This window comes from Astyanax mexicanus, chromosome 1 (assembly GCF_023375975.1).
Source record: "Astyanax mexicanus isolate ESR-SI-001 chromosome 1, AstMex3_surface, whole genome shotgun sequence".
In the NCBI taxonomy this organism is placed as follows: Eukaryota; Metazoa; Chordata; class Actinopteri; order Characiformes; family Acestrorhamphidae; genus Astyanax; species Astyanax mexicanus.
Genome location: NC_064408.1, coordinates 73,848,205 through 73,876,096, shown reverse-complemented (window position 1 = coordinate 73,876,096; position 27,892 = coordinate 73,848,205). Strand labels below are relative to the sequence as shown.

General features: G+C 37.4%; 1 protein-coding gene across 2 annotated transcripts in view; it reads left to right on the top strand.

Moving 5' to 3' along the window:
- The window catches only part of LOC103022574 (MAM domain-containing glycosylphosphatidylinositol anchor protein 2), a 273,753-nt gene that overhangs the window by 45,834 nt on the left and 200,027 nt on the right, over positions 1-27,892 (top strand). For both annotated transcript variants that reach the window (XM_049483026.1, XM_007230730.4), the window contains exon 2: positions 24,864-25,003. In XM_049483026.1, the coding sequence (XP_049338983.1) occupies positions 24,864-25,003 (140 nt within the window). The remainder of the gene's footprint in view (positions 1-24,863; positions 25,004-27,892) is intronic.

The window sequence follows — 27,892 nt, the reverse complement described above, 5'->3', positions numbered from 1 at the left end:
ACCTCATTGCTTGAGAGGGCATATTGACACACACTGCATGTCAGAAGGGCTGTGATTGGTTATGAAATGTATTTCAATCACTTCTTTGTATCCCTTGCTTTGGGTTTTCAGTACCTACTCAGAATGAAATGCATTGCTCTCATATGAAACTGTGTCTAAGGTTCAGCATGATAACACTGCATTTCATGAGTTTCATGCATCTCCAAAATAGTAACTTTACAGGAGAAGACAATGTTTTTCTTAACTTTAAGTGGAAGTCAATGTAAAATTAAAGTAATGTTAGAACATTTTAATTCGAGCATTCATCCAGAATACTTTCAACAGTGTACAGAACAACTACAGACCTCTAACAGTGAAAGAAACTCAAAACACGAAAAACTGGAGATACATGTTTTTCATTGGACAGCAGAGATGCATTTTGATTGGCTTGATGTCAGGTCTTTATCGTTTTTTTTTCAATTTGCATATGGAGATGTGTCTAGATGTGTGTTTATAGTTATTTATACCTGCTGTTCTTACAAATCCCAAAATTCATATTGTTGCTGTTGTTGAAAAACAAGTATCTCCAAAACAGCAACTTTATAGATGAGAGATAAAACCTTCTCAAGTTTCAATGGAAGTCAATGTAAAAATAATTTATTTCAGGAAATTTTGGAGGAGCTCTATTGGTTCATTCAGCAAGAAATTTTGGGACAGTGGGTCTGTTGAAATTATGTAGTAATCTAAAAATGCAAATGTAGATACAAAAAGTGGAGACACTTGTTTTTCATTCGCCAGCGATGATATGCAGTTCTTACAAAGATTCTGAAATTTACCAATATTTACTTATTTTGTATTTGGTCAATTTGCAAGGAAAATGCATCATTATAAGAGCAGATGTGCTTTTTGTTTGTACTTTTCTTAAAAACAAGTTTACAAAAATATTTAATGATATAGACAAGTAGGGTCTGTTGTCTAGTGGGAACACCCAGATCTATTATAAACTGAATGATGGTTTTTCTGAAAAAGTTACCTGAAAAATTCTGATGAAGTCAACCTTTTATAATCCTAAGCAACCACCACCATGCTTTATAGTTGCTCCATTTGTATTGACAGATGAGTTTTTTTTTTATTAGAAATATTTTAGAATATATTTCCTATTTATCTGATCATAACCTGCTTTGTCCTTGTGGTCATCTGTAAACTTTACTTGAGTTAGAAGTTTTGAGTTAGAAGTTTTGAGTCAATTTTGATGCGGAAGCTTCTTTACTAGATGGCAGATAGATGTTTAAGTCTGTGAAGATATTTACATGTTTACATGTTTATATACTTGTGGCATGCCTGTGCGTTGGTGGTTTTTGATCATTCAAATCAATTTAATCTTAGTTGAGGATCACCATTTGAACCAGCATAACAGTAGCTACACTCTCTGATAATTTATACATGCGTATAGTTGTTCAAACCAATAATCTTGAAATATGCTGTTGTTTGGATATGGGCTGATAGGACATAAAAGATTTGTGTACATTTATGTAATCTGCAGTTATGTCATCAATGTTTATGTCAGCTACATGACATGTTTACACACAGTATACAATTGTTCAGTCAGTGACTGACATAACCACAAATATTCTCCATGAGAAAAGCTGAGAAAAGATCATGTGTAGATGGGCTTCTCTGCTGGTAAACACAGTGGCGAGACAATTCTTATTCCTAAAACAATACAGTGGTTCATTTTGCCACTTCCTAGTCTATAAAAATGTAATAAATGCATTTAAATGCATTACAGTAACCAGTGTCCTACTGTTCATAGGTCTTTCCTATATTCTTTTTACTGCAAGCAAAAAAACTGAATTAATTAGGCCTTTAATTGGGCAATATACTACTGTGCTAAGTTAAAAATATCTTAGAGCACACTATATTTCCATGGGGAATGTGTGTCCTCCCAGGAACACAGAGTTTTAAACAAACAAAAAAGAAACATTTATACAAAAATGGAGCATAAATTGTCCTTACTGATGATGTCCTAGAATATCTCTAAGTGTGGAAAATGTGTTTGTTATTTAATACAATGTGGAAAATAGTGACAGGCTCACGGGAGTTCAGCTGTCATTAAACACCGAAACTTCGTGTTAATGAATTTTATTTTCCTGTCTATAACTGCTCAGAAATCCACTGCACACACGCTCTTATTTCATTAATGAGTCATAACTGAGCCGTTCACCTTAAAACGTTATCAGTGAAGTACAGCTCTTTACTCATTTTACTCCATCATATATATATATATATATACATACACTGCTCAAAAAAATAAAGGGAACACTCAAATAACACAATAAAACTCCAAGTAAATCAAACTTCTGTGAAATTAAATTGTCCACTTAGGAAGCAACACTGATTGACAATCAATTTCACCTGCTGTTGTGCAAATGGAATAGACAACAGGTGGAAATTATTGGCAATTAGCAAGACACACTCAATAAAGGAGTGGTTCTGCAGGTGGGGACCACAGACCACTTCTCAGAACCTATGCTGTCTGGCTGATGTTTTGGTCAGTTTTGAATGTTGGTGGTGCTTTCACACTCATGGTAGCATGAGACGGACTCTACAACCCACACAAGTGGCTCAGGTAGTGAAGCTCATCCAGGATGGCACATTAATGCGAGCTGTGGCAAGAAGGTTTGCTGTGTCTGTCAGCGTAGTGTCCAGAGGCTGGAGGCGCTACCAGGGGACAGGCCAGTACACCAGGAGACGTGGAGGAGGCCGTAGGAGGGCAACAACCCAGCAGCAGGACCGCTACCTCCGCCTTTGTGCAAGAAGGAACAGGAGGAGCACTGCCAGAGCCCTGCAAAATGACCTCCAGCAGGCCACAAATGTGCATGTGTCTGCACAAACGGTTAGAAACCGACTCCATGAGGATGGTATGAGGGCCCGACGTCCACAGATGGGGGTTGTGCTCACAGCCCAACACCGTACAGGACGCTTGGCATTTGTCAGAGAACACCAGGATTGGCAAATTCGCCACTGGCGCCTTGTGCTCTTCACAGATGAAAGCAGGTTCACACTGAGCACATGACAGACGTGACAGAGTCTGGAGACGCCGTGGAGAGCGGTCTGCTGCCTGCAACATCCTTCAGCATGACCGGTTTGGCAGTGGGTCAGTAATGGTGTGGGGTGGCATTTCTTTGGAGGGCCGCACAGTCCTCCATGTGCTCACCAGAGGTAGCCTGACTGCCATTAGGTACCGAGATGAGATCCTCAGACCCCTTGTGAGACCATATGCTGGTGCGGTTGGCCCTGGGTTCCTCCTAATGCAGGACAATGCTAGACCTCATGTGGCTGTAGTGTGTCAGCAGTTCCTGCAAGATGAAGGCATTGAAGCTATGGACTGGCCCGCCCGTTCCCCAGACCTGAATCCGATTGAGCACATCTGGGACATCATGTCTCGCTCCATCCACCAACGTCACGTTGCACCACAGACTGTCCAGAAGTTGGTGGATGCTTTAGTCCAAGTCTGGGAGGAGATCCCTCAGGAGACCATCCGCCACCTCATCAGGAGCATGCCCAGGCGTTGTAGGGAGGTCATACAGGCACGTGTAGGCCACACACAATACTGAGCCTCATTTTGACTTGTTTTAAGGACATTACATTAAAGTTGGATCAGCCTGTAGTATGTTTTTTCACTTTAATTTTGTGTGTGGCTCCAAATCCAGGCCTCCATTGGTTAATAAATTTGATTTCCATTGATGATTTTTGTGTGATTTTGTTGTCAGCACATTCAACTTTGTACAGAACAAAGTATTCAATGAGAATATTTCATTCATTCAGATCTAGGATGTGTTATTTGAGTGTTCCCTTTATTTTTTTGAGCAGTGTATATATATATATATATAGTGAGCAGAAGACACTCACTCTGCCTCAGTTTCATTACATCTTGTACTCGGAGGTAAATCACGTCACTTGTGATAGTTTAGGTACGCTTGTGTAGATTTGTGTGTATGGCAGGGTTAGAGACTCAGCAGAACTGTGTACATTAAAGAGAGGTTTCATCAATACACTGCCATTATTAATGGTCAGGATAGTGATAGCACCAATAAATGTATGTGCATTAGGAATGTGAAAATGATTTAGTGCAGGATTTTTAAAATGCTGATTCCGGATGATTATATGAATGTCTAGTACACACAATATATCAGTAAATCACTCTGTGGTACAATAATCATGCATATGGACAAAATCAACCATTTAAGATCATAGCTAAAGAGCAATATATGCATTATTTCATTATTTACAATTATTTTTTATTTTATTCAACAGGAAAAAATAATATAAAAAGTCAAATGTGTCATTTAACACTGATTACCCATAGCTAATGCATTGTGCAACTTAGAATATTGCATGTACATAGTTTTATAAAATAATTAAATGTAAGGATGATAACTTGCTACTTAGTAATTGTGTAGATATGATCTATAAGTATAAAATAAATAAATAGATATTCACATTATGAACATATAATAATTATATAACTATATTTATTATATAACTATATTTATATTTTATATATAATTATATAACAGTTCTAACAGGAGCAAAGTACTACATTCAATCAATATCATCTTTTATTAATATCAGAGTTTATTCCCTCTCTTCTTTGTAAAGATTTGTGTTGGTTGTTTTGCATGCGCAGCTTGTTAAAACTTTTTTCTACAGGTTTTCTATGATTTTAAGATCATTACACTCTTATTGTAGAAGTTATGCTTCTTAAACATGCTTAGTTTAAAAGTTGTATTGACAATTGAATGGTGTACATCCAGTTCTAGTTCTAGTCTTCATCAGTCTACTATAAGACACTGACTAGTTCTATAGCTCACTTTTATTATATATTATATATATTAAAATATTATATTTTGTTAAATGTCACATTTAAAGTATCCTTCTTATGTCCTTCTTATGAATATTAGCTTGGAGTGCACATCCTCTTGACTTAACTTTTCATTCAAGATTTGGCAGTCAAATGGACAAGTTGATTTGCTTGTCTTACCAGCATATGAGCAAATCTCTCTAGCCATTTTTCTTTAGCATTTCTTACTATAATATTGACCTCCATAGTTCCCCTGAACTGCCATGCCCTAATAACATCCCTTACTGTAGGAATAGAGTTGCCTTTTTATAGTTTTAAGCTGCATTGTGGTCATTGATTACTTTTGCCCATGTTTGATAAATATCTAGTCAGACAACTCGAGTCATCAAGCTTGGAAATTTGATTCAGATGACTAGCGGTGTGCCATATCATATCGTACGTGATAATATCGCCAACATTTTTGAATATCGTGAACGATATTATACCCTGAAATATCGTGCCATATCACCCACCCCTAATTATAACATCAAAGTACTACTTTTTTGCTGTTAGCTAAATAAAATTTCCCATTATATATTTACTACAGAGAGATTATTTCTGTCCAGTATCATTCATTTTACTTTAAGGCTGGATATATAGAGACATTTTGAGTGCATTATTAGTATGACATTCTGGATCATTGACTTCTGTTACAAATCTGATAAAATTATTATTTTTAAATATCTCAATCAGCCATATCATATTGCATGCAATAATAAAATTCTAAATAATTTTTCTAATTAAAAAGTATCGTTAACATGAAAATACCATGAAATATCGTGAAATTATTTTAGAGCCATATCGCCCACTCCTACAGATGAAAGTTTTTAATTACAATTGATGACATGTCTCAGGCCTGATTTGCAAATTGAAGTCTAAGACCTTTTGCTAATTTTTTGCGAAAGGTTGTCAAAACCATTCCACAGTTCACACAGTTAACCTAATAAACTAAATCTGTGTGTATCACTTCTCGATAAGGCGAATTTGTGTCATTTGAAAAGAGTGTCCAAACTTTTGCATAAGGCATGTGGAATGCTGTAAAGTGCTGAGTGAAAGCTGAGGGAGGGAAAGTGTCTTCCTTTTGAACGGCACTGGAGGCAGCGCTGGAGGTGACGTCCTGTTCCGAACCACATCGCCAGCCAGCAAGCAATTTAGCAGCGAAATGCCTTAAAGTGAAAATATTCCTCAGTGTATTGTTACATCAATATTCATTAGGAAGTATCTGGGTTCCAAGAAAAGAATATATTTTATTTATTTGCAAAGTATTGCAGCATGTGTATCTCTTTAACAGAATCTGTGAATAAAGGAGCTCTACGGATAAGCAAAAGATATTTCTCATCCTCCTTATTTAGTGTAAATAAAAAAAAGCTATTGACTGTAGGTATTACCAGTGTTTCAGAACTCTGTAAACTATTTTTTAAACTATTGTTTTAGCCGCTCAATTTGCTGGCTGTTTGCGACACTACCTCAGTTTTGTTTGTTTTTTTTCTTTTTTTTGTATGGTTCTTGTCAACACTTCCTGAGCAATTATGGAGGGTTTGTGAAGAGGCAATTACTTCTCAATAGATGTAATTATATAATCACACCTTTGTGTTTTTGTGTTTCTGTGACTGACACATAGCTGCTTTCTTGATTACGTGAAGGAAGAAAAAAATAAAATAAATAAATAAAAGAGGATTAAACTATGCATGTCTGTACATGCGAGTTTATCTCATCAATTACTGCCTTAACCCATTTTTAATGTGCTGCTGCTGTGCTGGCATGATGCAGTAATGTTAATCGAAGCTTCCTGTAAACTGCTTCTTTTGATCAACATCGCCTTCCGTCGTAATTGAACTCTTGTCAGGGGCCCAGGCTCTTTTATTAATCATGACTTTTCTGGAGCTAATTGAGAGGGGAGGATGGGAGAAAAAAAAAAAAAAACGTCATTAACGTGTTGCGCTGATGGTGGCAGATCAGCAGCTATAGCAGAACACCCATGTTGTGTTTTTCTCTACGCACTGGATTGCGATAAAGTAGTCGGCGTTCCAGCTTTCAAGTTATTTTTTCTTCCCCGGCCCCGGTCGTCTCGGTTTTCTCCTCAGCTTGTGTTTTATCTCTCTTTTTGCTTATCGTTTTCCATTCTGTGCCATCACCTTCATCATCTTATTTCGCCATTCCATATCTCCTTTTGTCTGTCTTATTCTGTTCTGATCCGTCTGCTGCTTTCTCCTGTCTGCGCTCGCGGACTTCCGCTCCTTCCTTCCCCCTCGCTCATAAGACACCCACAGAGAGAAAGGAGCAAACACCATTCCTCACCCTTCAAATGAGCACCTTGTTAGTGTTTTGTCCTTGCCACAACGCTGTCAGACCCTTTTTTCCCCCCTACTATTTTTTTTTCCCTTTACTGATGTTTGACTAATGGCCTCCCATCATTCTCCACGTATGCGATTTCTCAGAAGCGGCTCACACACACACACACAGATACACACACACACACACATTTGCTGCGATCCAAGTGTGTGAGCCAGTGGTTCATGCCTCTGTTTGATTTACACATGTTTAAGATTCATTCTCATGACATTTCATTGTCATAGAAGCATTTCACACAGCGCAGTTCTGTTCCCCGAGCACATTTATCACATCAGGGAGCGGATTTGGACAAAACGGATGATTCTGCCTCTCATCTCTTTATTTCAGCTGACATGCAAGGCTGTAATGATAATAATGCATATTTTGTGCCCCGTCTGTATGGATTAATGCATGGAAAGTCAGAGCGGGAATATCAATTCCAGCGATTCCGACTCTCAGCAATATTATTGTAAGATAACATTCTTCAAACATTAGGATCAGCTCTGCAGCCTGTGTGAAATGAATCTCTAATGGCTGTCAAGGTCAGAGGAGAAGAGAATTTGGTCACTGGCTGATTGGATTCATGTGGACCAAGCTGACATCAGTATGTGATGCATGTTGAAGGGTAGAGCTTTCTCCAGAGGTTGTCCCGATGCATTAGTCAGGTCCATCACATGTGGTATTTCATTATTACACATGCTGTATGAGTAATGCATGTTCTGTCTGGCACACGACTGATCAAACGAATAAGGTCGGGATGTCTAACAGTATATATTTTTTAGGAGTCAAAGTAGGGATGACAGCAGATTTGATGGCAGGTGTGAATCCCAGTAGAATTCCAATGAAAGAAACAGGAGAAATTCAGGCAGGTAAATTGAAATCCACAAGGACGAAAGTGTGCATTTCAAACATGTTTCAAATATGTAGAAAATTTGGCTTAAAATAACAGCATTTAATTTTTCGTCATTATTCTTTTTACTATGCTCTGAGGCTCTGATGCTCTGAAAATGAGATAGCATCTCTGTTATTGCCAGAATGCTGCTGCTGCTACTGCTGCACTATGTAACTTTAGTGGAGCTTCTCACAAGAACTGTGGAATGCTGCATAACCCAAACACAGGCACAGAGTCAAATCTGTGTAAAATCCTCTAATATAATTTCACATCAGCTCTTTTACATTGTTATTTTACTTCAGATAGCAATTCTGTTTCTGCAAACTTCTTCTTCATAAATGCTTTTTTATAGTTTTAAAGAGGAGCTGAAAGCACAAATTGTATTTACTGCAGTGGTGTAAAAGTTATTTTTTACACTTCTGTGTACAACTGTAAAGGGAGCCAAGGAGCAAAACATACCATCCAACTAAACTAGTGCTATTTAAATTTTCAAATACTACATTACATTTACATTTATGGCATTTTTCTGACACTTTTATCCAGAATGACTTACAAGGTTATTCCTGTTACAGAGGCGGGCTAATGTAGTGTTTTTAGGAGTCTTGCCCAAGGACTCTTATTGGTGTAGCGCAGCATTCAGTCACCCAGGCTGGGAATTGAACCCCAGTCTCCCACATGATGTGATAGTTAGCCCACTGGAAGCTAGTGGTATGCACTGTTCCAAACCAACCATCTCACAGGTTCATTCTTTTTTTTTGATAAGCACATCTTCATACTTATAATCTGATTTGACCATATAAAGCCAAGGGATTGCCACATTTTCTTGCATGCTTTGAAAAATCTCCTGTGTGATTTTCCTCACTTGACCCTCTTGGTGGTTGGACTCTGTGTCTTATTGCCAGTGACACGCGGGCTCATGCTGCACGTCCAGCAGCTTTGCTAATCCAGACGAGGCTGGACTCTGGGCTTGTTCTGTGGGATATTAAATGGCTGGTAGCACGAGTTCAGATCGGTGAGCTCAGGGAAAAGAAACTCGCGACACATTATGTAGTCTGATGCTGCCCTTCAGGGAGCATTTGGTATGCACACGGGAAGATATAAAAGGATCAAGATGGATATGAGTGCAGACTTTTAATGAACCTGCACCGGCGAATACTGACCTTTCAGTTTGACCCAAAATGAATTTATTTTGTTAACCTGACATTAGAGCTTTCTGTATTATTGTTGATTCTATCAGTAAACACAGCCTTTAGGAGTCTTATTCTGTCACTGTCTGTATGAGGCCATGTGATTAACTATTAGTTCATCACTAGCTATTATTATTACATGGTCATATATTAATGCTATACAGTAAAGTTGTAGAGGTCTTGTGGTGAATAATTCAATAAGACTACAGTTTTAGGAGCTAAATAAAGTGCACTGTTTGCTGTAATGCAAGTTTAATTTCAAGATATATACAGTGCCCTCCATAATTATTGGCACCCCTGGTTAAGATGTGTTCTTTAGCTTCTCATAAATTGAGTTTTGTTCAAAATAATATAGGACCACGATGGGAAAAAAGTAAAGTCCAACCTTTAACTCAAGTAAATTTTAAGGGGGAAATAAAATCCCTGACTAAGAAATAATTATTCTTCATAAAATCACCTGTTCCACAATTATTGGCACCCCTAACAATTCTTAGGAAATAAATTTAATAAAAGTATTTCTGTCACTTCTACAGTAGTTTACGAAGTTGATCAGAGTATGTAGGAACATTTAATTAGTAATTCACAACTTCCTGTTTCCCTGGGGTATAAATATGACGTGACACAGAGGCCATTTATCTTCAACATGGGAAAGACAAAGGAACATACCATTCAAGTGAGGCAGATGTGTGTTGACCTTCACAAGTCAGGCAATGGCTACAAGAAAATCGCTACTCGCCTACACCTGTCCATATCTACTGTCAGAGGAATTATTAAGAAGTTTAAAACAACTGGAACAGTGGTAAACAAGCCTGGACGAGGACGCAAGTTTATTTTGCCACCACGCACAGTGAGGAGGATGATAAGAGAAATAAAAAGTTCTCCAAAGCTCACTGTTACAGAATTGCAACAAATGGTAGCTTCTCGGGGTCACAAAGTCTCCAAAACAACCATCAGGCGCTATCTACATGCCAACAAGCTGTTTGGGAGGCATGCACGGAAGAAACCATTTCTCACTCACAATCATAAACGCAAACGTTTGGAGTTTGCTAAGCGGTACTGGGACTTCAACTGGGACCGTGTGCTTTGGTCAGATGAAACAAAGATAGAGCTTTTTGGCAACAAATGCTCTAAGTGGGTCTGGCGTAACACAAGAGCTGAGTATGCAGAAAAGCACCTCATGCCCACTGTGAAATACGGTGGGGGATCAGTGATGCTGTGGGCCTGTTTCTCTTCTAAAGGCCCTGGGAACCTTGTTAGGGTGCATGGCATCATGAATGCTCTAAAATACCAGGACATTTTAAAACAAAATCTGGTGGCTTCTGCCCGAAAGCTGAAGATGGGTCATCACTGGGTCTTTCAGCAAGATAATGACCCTAAACATGTGGCCAAATCTACACAGAAATGGTTCACCGCACACAGAATCAAGCTCCTCCCATGGCCATCTCAGTCCCCAGACCTCAACCCCATTGAAAACCTGTGGGGTGAGCTGAAGAGGAGAGTGCAGAGGAGAGGACCCAGGTCGTTGGATGATTTAGAGAGAATGTGCAAAGAGGAATGGTCAAAGATCCCTCTTTCTGTATTCTCCCATCTTGTGAAACATTACAGGAGAAGATTAGGTGCTGTTTTGTTGGCAAAAGGGGGTTGTACAAAGTATTAACATCAGGGGTGCTAATAATTGTGGCACCCATGATTTGATGTTAAATAATTATTTCTTAATGTGGGATTTTTTTCCTACTGAATAAATTCACTTGAGTTAAAGGTTGTATTTTACTCTTTTTTTCCATCGTGGTCCTATATTATTTTGAACAAAACTCAATTTATAAGAAGCTAAAGAACACATCTTAACCAGGGGTGCCAATAATTATGGAGGGCACTGTATATATATATATATATATATATATATATATATATATATATATATATATATATATATATATATTTTTTTTTTTTTTTTTTTTTTTTTTTTCAATTTGAAGTGAGAAAAAGCATCCTCACATAGTCCATGAAACTAGAACGAATGGTTCACCACTAAATATTTCAGCAAATATATATTCTTAAAATATTAATCTTTCGGGAAGATTGATATGAACTGAAAACACTCCATGAAACATTAATTCAGTGGTTAGCATTAGCGTATGACTGCATTTATTTAAAAGGCAGTCATGCAGTTAACTCTATTTGCTGCTGCACGTTTCTTTGCATTTATTTCACTGCTAGACAAATACATAAACCAAAGCTGAGGTACAACCGAAAGTTGCAGCTAATTAACGAATGATATCCTTTTTTTAGATCATTTTTTTCAATGAATGCTGTTTTCCTCTTTTTACTGAGGCAGATGCTTCACAGCACTGCATATCTGTTAAATCTAACACATTAAAAGCAATGTAGTGGAGTGGAAGTTACAGAATGGTTTTAAATGTATTTCCCATTGTCCTCCTTTTTCCTAGAGAAATAATCATTGCACACTTACAGGGACGGTGGAAGAAAAAAACAACAGCAACAACAACAAAAAAGGAAAAATAAAAATACTTTCAACGCAATTATCCAAAATCTGTTTTTGTTCCAGTTTCTATGAAACCTTTGATCCTGGACTGCAGAATAGTGTTTAATAATGCATTGTGTTTATATAAATCACCACATTTCCACAACAACAGTCCTCTATGCAGCATTCTTTTTCCTCAGAAAAGCGAAAAAAAAAAAAAAACACATCAGAACAGAATTACAACCCACTAGTCTTCAACCCTCCTCCTGAAAATCTACCTTAATGCAGGTTTCTGCATCTCCAACCCAATCTTTAACCCAACTTATTCAGCTGATTAATGACTTCTGATGGCAGTGATTATTTGGATTAGGTGGGATGAGATAGGGTTAGATACAAGATCTGAAGAATGGTGACTGTGCAGGAGCTGGGGTGAAGACCACTTATGCAAAGGTTCATTTAAAACTATCATGAATAAAAACACAAAGCATTTTTCCAACAAAAGAACTCTGGCTCTTAAAGCAGTTCCATTCAGGCTTTTAAGAGCTGTTGTGGTTTTTAGCAAACCAGCTGAAACCAGCATTTCCACCAGTTTTAGTGGAACCATCAAAATGTCACATCATACGTCATCAAAAGAGGGCGTGGCCTCTTCTTTACAAACAGACACAACCACAGATGTCAATCACGGTTTGCGCTGAAGAACCTAGTATTCTTCTGTTCCCACTGCAAATGAACGTTCCTGGTTCTGGAACCTACTTTTGTTGCTTTAAAGTTAGGTTTGCGATCCAGAACCGGTGCCGTTTCCACGTTGGTGGAAAAATCTCTAAACGAGGACTCAAGGCCTATGGTTCTACATTTTAAACCTCATATGTCCACTATCTCGTTTCTTGATATGATATAAATATGGCAGTTGTTCTTTATATTGCATATAGATATAATATGATAGTAAATGGACCAATAGAGATGCTCCAATATGCACTAAATTTTCCCAAGCTGAGAAGTAGTTTGGTGTGAGGTTGGCTGTTGAACTCCAGTCCAGCCTGGTTATGTCACGTGAGCACAGTCTGCAGCTGAAACTGTGTGCAGTCTGAGTTTGCTGTTACCTACAATGTTATTGTCGCTCTTTCAGCGCGTGTGTTTATGGTGAAAACTTATGATAATAAACTTATATTGTGATAGCAATAAAAATGCTGATTTATCGTACAGCCCTGTGTGAGAGTGCCAATATTTTACATAAAGATTACACTGTAAAGCTGCAAAGTTCTAAATAATTAAATAAAATCATCATATATTTGTGCCAGATGATTGCTTTAATTAAACTAATTACGAGTGTCCCGATAGACATGTGTTATTATTGGACATAGAACTGCTTACTCACAAGATTTGAGCAAACACTCACCTGATGAGAGCACTGCATAAACAGAGATGCACACACACACACACATACACACAGGGAGAGACAGAGAGAGAGAGAGAGAGAGAGAGGGAGAGAGGGAGGGAGGTGTATGCATGGTGTACTGTGAACATCCAGGTAGATAATCCAGTTGAAATTCATTTTGGATTCAGTGCACAGCAGGAATAATTCTACATGATGGATCTCCTGTTGTTCCTGCATCCCAGAAGACAGACATGTTGCCTCCTAGTCTCCTGCAACATGAAGGATTTGCCTCTGCACATCCTCCACGAAGAACATTACATGATCTCTAGTGGGGCTGGGTCATGGTCACTACATGATGCAGTCAAAGTTAAGCCAAAAGGTCAGGACATCACAGTGCTGTTAGCCAATCAGTGGCAAGACATTTCCATGTTATGAATATTCATAAGTAAGAGCAAAAGTTCCTCGCTCACTCCTCAATCTAACCAACACAGTCTGAAACAGGAGCACAAGAAAATCTCACAGGGCAATCATTAATACTAGAGACCGCCACAAAATCTATATATATATATAAAAAAATAAAAACATGAAATGTATTGTTGAAAAATATGTATAAGGGCCATTCCATAAATTAACTTTATAATACATTTTATTATTAAGCATGGTGTCTTGTACATTGATCTAATTGCAAAAGTAAGATATGTAATAAAAAAATATATATATAATAAAAAATAGCATTAGTTTCCTGTCCCCACTCTTTAACTATAAACTTTACCATATAATAAATATAATTATTAAAATCCTTCAGAGATGTAATTTGTTTTGCATTGCTGTGCGAGTCCAAATCCCATCTATGCTTTAAATAAATCATAATAAATCCATAATATGTAAGCTAAAATACACATTTTAGTTGTGTACCTGGGTTTCACTCATTCCTGTTATAGTAACACATTACACCATCAAAAAAAATCTGGAGCATTACAGTTACATTAGCTGGTTCTTCTGAAGATTATGGGATAACCAAAATTAAGTTCCCTTATTTGTTAAATTCATTCATAGAAATTATTTGTTTAAGTTTAAAATGCACCTTTTGTGAAAATTACTAGAATGTGTCCTCATGATATTAGCATAGTTGCCAGTTAGCTATTTTTCATGTTTTTGCTCATTCCTCAATCCAAGACATGAAAAAAGTAACAGGAATGATTGCCAGTAACAGGAGTGATTTTGTTTTTCATAAATATCAATAATTTAAACATGCAGTCAACCATTTTTTTTTTAAATAAAGACTTTCATGAGAAACAATCTAAGTAATCAGTGGACTTGCTTTTAAACACGCTTTTTAAATGTCACATGAGTTTTGTAACCATCTACGGCTTATGAACCTTAAAAAAAAAAGAAGAAAGCTGCCTGAGTTTAATCAGTACATGTTTTGAATAGTTAAATACATGTGTTACATGTGTTATGAGTTTAAAAAATAAGTTTGATTAAAAAATAAAGTTTAATTTGAAAGAGTTACAACAAGAAAATACTGCCCATTCGGTGGAATGATCCATACAGTGTAAAGAATACAATGAAATATTGTCACATTGCCCAACTCTACTTTCAGATCAGTTACTTCAGCTGAGTATTTCATAAAACGAACAAATCAGTTAAAACTTCTTTAGGGCACTAAAAAGGTGGTTTTATTAAGGCATCTCTCCAAAACACCTCTGTTTTTGGCACCGGGAATAAGCCTCAAAAAGCATGTGCAGTGTCCAAGCATTAACATTTATCTCCACCTTTCACAGGGAGGGGCAGTGGAGTGCCTGAGGTTTTTTGGAAGGCCCTCCACTCTCATTAGCCCTCGCTGAGGTTATGGATAACTCCAGCTAAGCCAGTGGGCAAACCCGGCTCTCTGCATGCACTACGGCCATTGATAGGATGATCAGTCAGTTAGTGCCATTTGCCAGACAGTCATCTGAGAGTTGCTTGGCGCTCGGTTGTACATCTAATTCTCAGAGGGGAAACAGGCTGCCCATTCCTGGTCTTAATTCAACTTTTGGATCGACGTTCGGCCAATCGTCAAAGACCTGGCTTGTTTTAGCCTATCATTGGGAGATTTAGTACCTCGGCGCAGCCAGTAGGGGTCTTATCCGCCTACGCAGATGTCCGATTAATGTTGTTTAGGGATGCAAACAGGCCACTGGTGCCAGAGTGCCAGCATAAACCCATTCTGGACTATAGGATAGCAAATCCTTCATGGTTTAGACACACACAGAGCTCCCATGCTGTTTCTGTGTGTTTTGCTTGTGCCTACACTCTATGTCCAAATGTTTGTGGACACTGCTTCTAATAAATGCTTATTTATTCATTATTTTAAGTCACAGCCCTTGTGCACATAGATTATCTATTTCCTGAAAAGAAAAGAATAGAACTCTTTCAAGCTCATAAAAACATAATTCTATTGGCACTATGCCTAATGCCAGGGTGGGCTATAGAGCCATGGGGTTGTGTTTACAACAGTGGAACTGTGTTCTCTGGAATGATGGTGCTTTATTAAGTATTTATGAGGGAATGAGGTGGGGCGATGATCACCTAACCTTCTGACTCCACTAACACCTCTGTAGCTGAATATGTATTTTTTTCTGGTTTAAATATTTAGACAGAGTATTATTAAATGCATGGTTAAGCTATATGTAGTAAAATAAATCAATTATTTAATTTATATAAAACAAAAATCTGTGCATTTTAGATCCTTCACATAATAGGATCTGGAAAAAAATAAGAGACCACTTAAAAATTATGAGTTTCTTTAATTTAACAAATTGAAAACCTCTGGAATATAATCAAGAGGAAGATGGATGATCACAAACCATCAAACCAAGCTGAACTGCTTAACTTTTTGCACCAGGAGTAAAAGCATAAATTTATCCAAAAGCAGTGTGTAAGACTGGTGGAGGAGAACATGCCAAGATGCATGAAAACTTTGATTAAAAACCAAGGTTATTCCACCAAATATTGATTTCTGAACTCTTAAAACTTTATGAATATGAACTTGTTTTCTTTGCATTATTTGGGGTCTGAAAACTGCATCTTTTTTGTTATTTCAGCCATTTCTCATTTTCTGCAAATAAATGCTCTAAATGACAATATTTTTTATTTAGAATTTGGGAGAAATGTTGTCTGTAGTTTATAGAATAAATTAATTTTACTCAAATATATACTTAGAAATAGCAAAATCTGAGAAACTGATTCAGAAACTGAAGTGGTCTCTTCCAGAGCTGGATGTGAGATATCACATTACTAACTAAGAAAAGGACTGTTTATAAATAGGACACTTTACTAATCAATCTGATTAAACACTCTACTACCCAAATGGAAAAAACATATAACCTATGTGATTAACTACATCTTTTTATTCATTTTAACACTTTCATAAAACAAAGACTGCTATCTAAATATGCAGAATTTACAGGAAATTTACTACAAATAATTACACAATTAAATCATAATAAAATGAAGAATGACTGATGCATTGGTGTGTGTATTTAGCACAGCAAGTATGTAGGCTATAATGTCCCTTTTCGTCCTCACGCCCCTGCCTTTCCATGCCCTGCAGTGATGGAGATAACCTGCTTTAATTCCTGGAGATCGCAGAACATATGTTCCCTGTATAAGTTCTCTGTCTGAAACTTTAAAATAAATAGTTTCAATGTACTTCAGCTATTAAACCCAGTTTGTTGTAATACTAATAAAACAGATAACACCTATTTTGTTAGCTCTGAGCAGAATGAGTATAGTGATTTTCTCCAGTCAGGAGAGACCATGTCTGACAAGAAAGTAGAAGGCTTTACACTGCAGTAAACATTTCCTAACTCCTGGTTGCTTTAGAAAACTGTTTACTTATAGGTCATTGAAAACACAAGACAATGTACAACCTGTATGTTTGTTTATAATTTTTCTTTTTTATTTCACTAACAGAGAGAACAGTGCATTCTATATGTATCCTTATGTTCATATAGTATCACATACATTTTTATGCAGTCAAATTAAAAAGCTAGAGTGACTGTTTCCTTGTGCTTATTTGAGCATCTTGGGATTGATTTGAAAACAGCTACCAGCTACTTAAACTAGGCATTATTTTATCATCATCATGTCATATCAGCTATGCATTGTAGGGGCTGTGTATCACTAAATAATTGTCAACTGGAGAAATTCAACTATAAATGAAAAAAAAAAAAATAGCACAGGGGTTGGCCAGATAAGTGAAACAAGCAAATACTTTATACTTTATTGAATCAATTATTTCAAGTAATATTGCAGTGTTGCTTGTATATTAACAATAATAATAATAATAATAATAATAATAATAATAATAATAATAATAATTATAATAATAATAATAATAATAATAATAATAATAATAATAATAATAATAATAATAATAATAATAATAATAATATTTTTGTGTAGAATGTGTGTAGTTTTGAAAAGACAAAAATATTTAGATTATCTAAATTTTTTTAAAGCAAATTAAATTAAAATCTGGGTATTCAGCCTTCAGATGAAAGTTTCATTTGGTTCAGTTTGGCCCTTAAATTTAAACAATTCATGCAGAAAAAAAAATATTATAAATATTATATTATATTAAATAAAATAAATATTATAAATGTTTGATTTGCTGGCAGCAATGGCTTACAGACTAATTAAGAAGTGCTAATTGTAATAAGATGAATAAGGAACATAGTCAGCATTGTAAATTCTAGAAGAGGTGTGCTAATGGTCTCACATATGCTATTACTTTATTTAGTCAATAAAGTCAAGTTAAGGTTTTGATACTTCTTAGTACTGAATCAAGTTGCCACCATAAATGTAATGATTTCAAATACCCAATGATTTAAATACACTCAGTATCCTTATCTCAATCCTGTAAATATATGTATCAGTACACTCTTTGTCATTATGTGAGTCTAGCACACAGCCAGTGCCTCAGTGTTAGGGCCACTTTCAGTACCATGGAGAGCGACCATTAGAAATCCCATTCACACTGACCTCTGCTGCTCATAGTGCTCTTAGTGCCCAGCAATCAGAGCTGATTGTAACTGTGGCACATGTCCTGGCTGAAAGCACTTTGTTACATTTTGTAATTGGAGAATTAGGTCACACTTTATAATAGGTGTCTCTAATAATTGTGTAGCTACACAATAACAACCCATGTAATTACAGTGTAAATACTAGTGAAGTGCACAGTGCTAATACAGTGTAATTGCACATGTGTATCAATGTACATTTCACTTGTGTGTAATGCGTTTAGTAGAATTTTTCTTATAGGGTGTGTTTTTTCGTGTGTTTTTTTTGTAATAATGTGTGTGAAATTAAATAAAGTTGTTTATACATTTATATCTCTCCAATAGCTCTATTTTGGTGTGTATCTAAATCAGAATATTACAAATATCCTTCTCTGTCTAAAGTCCTTTGCAGACGGGATTAGTTTCTCAGGGGGTCCTGGGGTAATTTTCTCTTTTATGGGGGTCCTCTGTTATTTTATTCCTGTCTGGAACTACCAAGTGTGTGTTTTTTTTCTAAGACGTCCTCTGAGAAAATTACAGGCTGAATTACCTACAGTTTTTCATTGAACTCCGTGGTCCTCTGGTCATTTTATTCCCGTCCGGATGCACATCTCTGAGTTTCGTCTCCTCGCATTTAATAAAATAGCTATTTGTCCACTGCCACGCACCGTCATTACACTCTGGGCGTGTGTTTCCACAAAGATCCACGTAAACGCAACAGCAAGTGGAAGTGGAGGAGCTACTGAACGCTGAATGCGATGTCATGTGACCAAGAAAGCCAAAAAAACCCTCACTGGTCCTCCTGTTTTTTTAAATTGCAGTCCAGATGCAAGAGTTTTATCACTGAGTAGAAGTGTGAAATATTTTTCACAGACTTCACTTGAGAAACTAATACCGTGCAGATATGGCTTAAATGACACTAATACAGACGTGTAATTATATAACCTGTACATCTGTAATTAACCTGTAACAATGTGTACTCCACTGAAAGTTATAGTTTTTACATGAATTGTTGATTATTAATGACACTTATAATAAAGGGGGACCAATTATTATTATTGTAAAAGTTCATTTAAACATTTGCAGTAACATATAATTGGTTACTGAAATTCAACACAGTGCTATCAGTCTGTTTGTGGACTAATCATTTAATGAGTGTCTCTACACTAAACATGTGTTACTGCTAAAATATAGCTGCTTAATCCCGCAGGAACAGAGCAGACATGTTAAAACAGTTTTTTTTTGTCATCAAATGAACATAGGGATAAATAGTCTGCTAGGTCTGAATTGAAATGTTAATGAATGAATTCAACCAAGAGCAAACATCAAGCGTCAATTTGTGCTCTGAATGGCATGAAGGGAAGCCGGCACCTTTTTACTTTAATGATGGGTGTTTTTTTTTTGCACTTTAAAGGAAGGGATCTAACGTCAGGGCACACACTTTGACATTTATCTCTGTTTGTTTGTGTGTAAAATGCATGTTTTTTTTTTTTTTGCACAATGCTTTGAAGAGATAAGCTTGATGGGCATGGTAGCTTAGCGGATTGATTGAGATTGACGTATTCACTGCAGCTTCAAAAGATCTCCTTAATGTTTCAAAGTTTTTTAAAGGATTGTGTGAAATTCAGCATTTTCAGCACTAGCTCTTTGCCGAATGTGTTCAGCTAGTTTGGAGTTACACTATACGCAGGGCTGTTTCACGGCATTTTGGGGCCCCAAGCAACATGGACCCCACCACATACCATCACCATTGACCACCAACACCTCAGTCTTGGTCAAAGATTTAATAACATTACAATAAATGAGGTCGGATCAAGTGTAGTTTCAAACAGCAAAGCAATGGTATAAAACTATAACACTATAATTCAGTTAAATATACTGAAGATGAGTAAGGACATGTAAAGTTAATCAAATATTATCAAATGTAAAGAAAAGTTTGAGGTTTTGGTGTGTTGTTTCCATGATTTGAAAGTGAATCTAATGTTAGTTAGTCAGTAGCTTAATCAGTTTTAGTGTTAAAGTGAGTGAACAGCTAGTGTGCATGGATACTGCTGAACATGTTCCAGTCTGGTTATGTTGTACTTTCCTGCATTTGACCATCACTGAATTTAAACGACACAGTTTGTCGTTGCATTCAATTCATTACATGCAACAGTTGTTGTCTGGGTGCCCCAGACAGTTAATTGCTTGGCTTGCCTGTTCTATTGCAACAGGCCTGTCTATACATCCAAATGTCTTTAGACACCTCTCCTAACAAATGCTTTCATCTAATTTTAAGTTGCACTTATTGCTGCTCAGAACTGTGTAGAAGTGGAATTGTGTTCTCTGAAATGATGAAGCTGTTATTCTAGGATGAAGTAAGGATGAGGTGGGAGCTGTTACTTTGCTGTTACTGTTGCTGTTGCTAGTACTACTGTTTTCCAGTGCAGAGGGCAAGGCCAATTTACTGTTGCATTGGTTTCTAAACTCGTTCATTGGCTGGTTCAGGGTCTATTCTAATGGACAACAGCTCTCAGCTCTCAAAACATACATGATAAAAAATACATGATGTCCATGGCAACTGATGCAGGGTCTGAAAGGGTTAAAATATATAAAAACTTTTTTATTTTAAAGATTTAAAATCTATCTATATCATAGTTGTGTGTCCAACGAATACATATACAGTACATACATTGCATATGATTGTTTTATAAATGAATTTTCAATGTGTTTATTTGTAGAACATATAGCTTCATATTATTAAAAATACTGATTGAAGTCATGGTTTGGCATAGCTTATAACGTCCATATTTTATATATGTTGTATATAGTTTTTTATATATAGTTTTAAATATGATTTAGTCACATGTCCCTTTCTACTTTATTACTTATTTACACTGGGATTTCTTCCTCTGTATATCCTTTAGTAAAAATAGATTACTACTCCACCTCCCCATTTAAATCAAATCCCATTCAAATAGAGTTATTTCATTCTCCTTTTCTCTGATGTTTTCTCTCTCTCTCTCTCTCTCTCTCTCTCTCTCTCTGGCACACACACACATACACACATGCTGCTCACACACTCATTCACACACATCAATTTGTTTATCAAATTTAGCTTCTACACAACTGCCAACAAATCCCTCTATCGGCCTGGCAGCACTTCAGCTTTGAATTCAACCAAATCCATTTGAATCTTGATTGGCAGCGTAAGATAAAGCTGTTTCCATTTTGTGTGAAGACTCTCCAGTGGGCCTGGCTTGGAGTCTCTGTCCCTGTGCTGCTTGAATAGTAGGGAAATCATGTCACTATTAGCCCAGGGTCACAGGCATGGGCACAGCTGGGCTCACTGAGTCCCTCTGGCCACTTACTTTCCATTTTTATGCTCCACACTATAAAGACACTGACCTTTTCAGGCACACTAACTACACCACTGCATCAGAGCAACCTGCTCTCCAGCCAGTCTAGCACATGTGTTAATACCCAAGCATTCCCAAATGAGTGTTTAGGCAGTAACACACTCAGCTGAGTTGCCTGCTTTTAACATGACTGGAAGCTGCAGCAGGCACAGGTTTTGTGTGGTGATAAAATAAGCCTAAATCAAATGCAGATCCACTGTAAGGTTTGTGGCATGCAAAGAAGGTGACCTGACATTGGTTAACCACTGACTATCAGCATTATGCTAATAGCATCGTCCTTATTGTGATAAGGATCCTATATTTACTGTGACTTTCAACGCTACGACTCAATTAAGAGCCAACATCAATCTTGTTATTTGCAATTCAATGTAATTGAGTTAGCCAAGATGACTGTAATTCATGTATTGGCAAAACATGCCCCTAACCATAAAGCAAAGCTGGTGGATGCAGATTTCCATATTGACGGACACGCGTATTCAATCACTTTTAATCACTAACGCGGCTCCAATTCTCTCAGACATCTTGCTCCACATCCTGGGTCTGATGGCATCTAGCAGGGATGCTGGCTTAGCGGAATAAAATGTATTAGACGTTGTTTGTGTGGAGCCCCAGGGTCTAATTCTGAGCCTTCTTTTGTCTTAAGCTCCAGCCTAGCGTGAACCTCACCCACTCTGCCATGCGCTCAAATCTCTCTGTTCTCTTCGGAACAGAGAAAAAGCTAATCCATGTGCGGGATAGAAAGCATGGTGGAGCACCATCCCAGGGTAGTCAACATATTTGTATTGGTTCTGGAATAAACTCTAAACTCTGGGACTGAAAAGAGTTTCTTTGACTGAATAACAATAAAGTCAAATTATCTTTAAGCCTTAAAAAAAAGCAATTTAAAAAACTTCTGCCAAATTTTAACTAGGGAAAGAAACATTTACATAATAAGAAATCTCTTTAAATGGTTTATCATAATTCTATTTTGAACCATTGCTTGGGGTAAATATCTCTTAAAAAAACAGATTTAAGGACATCATTGTCTACTGAGCAGATGAGTTACAATGTTTGATTGGAGTGTTTACTTAAGCAATAATACACTCAAGGTTTATCCTTTAACGTGTAATATTGGCACTGCTGTGCTGCGGTCATAGACACGGTGCCGCAGGCCGAGTACTGCAGATCAGCACAGCAGTGCCAATATTACATGGTATAGCACGAACCTTGAATGTATTATCGCAATTATACCACCATTCCAATATCGCTGTTTATTGAGGAAAAAAAAAATCTGTTTGGTAATAAGCACTTTGCAAGTTAAAATAGTTCTATTTCTACTCTGTTTGTAGCTATGATGTTTGGCTTGTAAGTGCTGCATTGTTTCTTGGTTACCTGTCTGTGGTGGAGTTATACGTGGAGAGCTTCGGTTACAGTGCATTACCAGCTGATAATGACACTCATAGAACGCCTCTCAGCCAATCACATTGCAGGCTTGGAACTAATTTTGGTATGATTTTATGTAAAGTATGACCATGTGATTAATCAATCAAAATCAGAGACCTGTATGTTCATTGCAAATAATGTATTCATATTCATTACACTCCTAATACTGGTACTAATAGCAAATCATATCTGGGTTGACTCGGCCCAGCTCTAGTTTAAATCTAGATCAGCTCATTAATGCTGCATGTGCCAACACCCCAGTTGCTGAGTATAATATGACAGACAGCCCAATTCTGTATGGCTGATCCTGGCTCTCAAATGATGTTGCCCTAAATCAGCCGAGTTTTGCCGGATGCTTCCTGCTTATGCTTACATGCTATCGATGGTATAACGTGATATAAAACACCACTACCCTTCACCTTGTACACTAGGATTTAATTCCTTAACCGAGGATACAGATTAGCCATACTTATAAGAGTCCTTGGGCAAGACTACAAGACTACAGTGATGCTACATTCACCATGGATTTATAGCTAAAAACCAGTACAGCACTGTGATGTCTGGTTTGACTGGCACTGATACCAATCTTTCAGATTGGACTGAGCGATCCCTACTGCCAACACTAATCTACATATTGACTGCATGACTGAGAATATGTGTGACATTTGTTTACACATACAAATATATGGGCGAGGGAGACTCTCGTCTCTTTTGGGGAAATATCCTTAGCGCTGCCACTTCCCTTTTGAGGTTTTGGGAGTGAAAACTCTTTACTTCCTAACCAGTAGGAACACTCACTTGAGTAAACCCCCTAAACCACGATTCTCCGGAGGTAAATCCCTCAGAAACGTCTTATTTCCAGACATTTGCCATTAGCCTGATGCCTGCTTCTGCACTGCACTGGTCTTAAGTCTAGAAGAAGATGAGGATGAGCGAGGATGAAAGGCTTGCCATTCAAAGACAGCTGCCAAAAAGTGTTCAGTGAGTGAGACTGTCCAAAACTTCACTTCTTCCAAAAGCCTCAAATGATTAATTAGATTTCTAATGGACGTTCGTTCACATTGGTCGTGCTTAATCATTTTTAAGAAATGTTCACCGACAGCATCTGTCATGCTTCCTTATTGTTTGTGTAATTCGTCTGTTTTTATGCTGCTGTGTCTGGACTCCAGGCTGTCAGGACTGATTTTGGTTTTGATTTTATTGGCCAGGCAGCTGGGCTTTTTAATATGAAGAACATGTTCATTGTATGCTGCTCTTTTTGAATGAGTCATAGTTTTCAGTGGCATTTGAAAAAAAAGGAAAACATCAATTTAAAACTGATTTAACAAAGGTTATTTATTATGGTCTTTATTGAGCCTAGGCTACTGCTACTGTTTGCTGTTTCCACAGAAGCGGCGTGTCCTTTATGGTGAAATAATGGCACTCAGTGTCATGGAGTGCCTATTTGATGGCATATTTGCTGCAGTCTTTGCCTAACGTTGTAGATGATGTAAGATCAGATACAATGGAAATACGATGGAAAGCACAGTTAAAAAAAAAAAAACCCTTTCTTGATAGTGTCAGTCACTGGAAATGTGTGTATTTGATAAATTGACAGGAGGAAGCAGCATACCCACAGCTTTAATATCTCATATGTATCTAATTCACAGCACCATCACCGTGATTGACAGGATAACAAGACAGGTTCAAATTCATCAGTTACTTCTCTTCCAATTTCGGCCGTCTTTCTGACTGACTGTTGATAGTTTGGCTGATGGCTTGTGTTTTTATTTATTTATTTATTTATTTATTTATTTTTTATAGAATGCTTGGTTTAATAGTTTGCTCTTTCTGTGTTCTCTTTCCTCAGCTCCCCCTTCTGTCCGGATTGTGTACTCCGGGCATGCATGTAACGTGGAGGAGGAGCGCAACACAGAACGAGTGTACACCATCCGAGAGGGTGAGACCCTCGAGCTCACCTGCCTGGTAACTGGACACCCCCGGCCACAGGTAAGCTGACCACAGCACTGAGGTTTTGTACATCTAATTCTGAAATGGTGCTTTAAAAACCGTGAAACAGTCAAAACCTATTGGGTTCCGACAAATCTAAATCAGTTTCACACCTTTTTGGAAGAAATGCATGCCGAAGACATGCATGGACCAAAGATAAAAAAAGGACAATCCAGACTGTTATCAGCAACATGTTAAAAAGCCAGGGTCTGTTATGGTATTGGGTTGTGATGCCGCATTAATGTAGAAAAAGCATACTTAGAGCAATGTTCATAAATTCCTCAACAAGGCAATGCAAAACCACATGCTGCACACAGGTAGGGTTTGGGTAATGGACTGGCCTGCCTGCAGTTGGGAAGTGTCCCCAATAGAGAATGCGAATGTAAGAAGACACAGAAAATCTGTACTGTTACACCCTTTATGATGTGTTTGTAAGCTGATATCCTGATTCACCAGCACCACAGCAGCAACAGACCTGCAGAAACCAGTTTAGATCAGCGTGGGATTAGTCTGTGCAGTGTGCTGGTTAGGTTGTGTTGTGAAGTTCTGAACGCTGTTGTAGTATCGACAGTTTTTTCTACAAAAACACAACAACATGGAATATTTGAATGAAATTTTCATCTAACATCAGTTAACTAGTGAGCGTTATCTATTTTTATTATCATTCATGATAACTGTAGTCTTAGCTAAGCAAGATTTTCTCCTCTTACTAGCTAGCTGTGCTTTTTCGCATTTCAGGTGCTCATCTTTGTTACTGAATAATTCATAATGGAGTTACTGGATTAGAACTAGTCTCAGTAACTGTGCGTCTGCTGATTAAGGGGTTAATGACTATGTGAGCCCATGAGAAACCATTTTCATTGCTGTCTAATTGCAAGCTGTGCCTCTTTGTCATAAATGCAAATGCATATGCTCCGTAAGCAGCGCTCTCCATATTTTGACGCCTCACCCTACGTTAGCGAGAACAAACAACACGTCTTGCGAGCGCGTCACCGCGCTGTTCCCGTGTAACACGTTTTCAGGCGAGATGGTAAACAACTCGTCCCACAGACGTGCGGGCTGGAGGGGCTGTTTTAACAGTGCTGCTCTCTGAAATCAATCTCTGAATGTAAAGCTATCCTAAAGCGCGCTCGCTCTCTCCCAGCTGTCTCCCTCCCGATCGCCACCCTTTGCCAAATCTGTGCAATTAAGACATTAAGGGAAATGAAGGTGTCTGTCTTATTTATTAATGCCTTAAATTAGCCAGCCACAGTCGTAGAGCTCACCTCCTGCGTTTCCCCAGGAGGAGCCAGAGCGCTGCTGGGAGAAACGGCTCTGTGCTCTAATCCATTCTGGTGCACTGGGTTTGCTCCTCACATATTTCCCAGCTGACTATGCCCGCACAACGAACCGGATAAACACCACTAACCCAGAATAAATCCATTTGCTGGGGCTAAATCAAGCGCAAGCCTTTTTTTTTTTTCACTGCGGCTCAGTTGACAAATATGCTTTATTACAGGAACACTTGAAAGCTCATATTGTTGCTGTGCATTTTAATGTAAAGGATACAGTCAATAAAGATTGTTTATTTATTTAGGTAATATACCGATAAGACTTACAGTTTTATACAACTGGGTCAGTAAGTATGTGAGCAGTGAAACTTTGTATTCTGGAATAATAATAATTTCCTAAAAAAAAAAAAAATAATAATCTCTGTATAGCCCCTTATTGAATCTGAAGTGAAACAATCAGTGGAAGTCATTATTTTGCACATTTCCAAAGATACAAAAATGATCAACCATTCGTGGCTTGTCTTTTGCCTGGAACCGCCCAGGCTTGGACTGGCCAACCACAGAAACAGGAGATTTCCTGATGGTCTGGTCTGTCAGCTGGATATAGCTGCATATGATGAACTAAACAGCACAGTGCTGCTTGTGAACACATGCTGCCTCTATAGAACACTGTTACCTCTGCAGTCTCTTTCACTAATCACTTCTTTCTGTCTTAATGGCATATAAGTATGTAAAAAATAATTAAAAAAAAAAAACTGTTGCTGTAGAAACACAGGCAAAAAGAATGAGACAATTAAGTACACATAGATCTCCAGGTACAGCTTAAATTAGTAACAATTATTAACAATAACAATGTCTTATCCCCTAGTAATAATAAATAAACTAAAATAGTTTTAATAATTCAGTGTTTTTCTTTCTTTTTTTTACGTTGTAGAGTAATAATACAGAAATGAAAGCAATTAAGGGACACATATGGAATTGTATAGTAAACAATAAAAAAGTGTTTGTCTCCCACAATCCGCTGATCTAAACCATAGAGATGGGTAATTTGAGATGAGCTGGAGCTTCACAGCATGAAGGATAAGCAGCAACTCTTGTTCAGCACCTCCTGGAACTCCTTCAAGATGCTGAGAAATCTATTCCAGATGACTCTCACTCACAAAAATACCAAGAGTGTGCAGATCTGTCCTCAAAGCTAAATGTGTCTATTTAGAACATATTCTGGTTTGTTTACTAAATAATTGCACATCTGTTCCTGTATGGCGTTAATATGTTCAATATTAATTTTACAATGTAAAAATGATAAAAGGAGAGATTGAAAAGAGACGAGAAGAATAAGAAAAGAGGTGTGTTCAAACTTTTGACTAGTACTGAAGATATATCTGCATATATACATAGTGTGGAACAGTCCCATATCTGGAACAATTTAGATTAGACTGGGGTGGAAATAAATGAGTGGCAGTTATAAAGGTTATTTGTTATTTATGCTTTAACCATATATAAAAATATTACTTAACACATATTTAGGCAGATGTAGTAGCTGTGAGTATGTGTGTGAATTGAGTGATCATTTCTACTCTGTATTTTTTATTTATCAAAATGGATGTAAATACTTTGC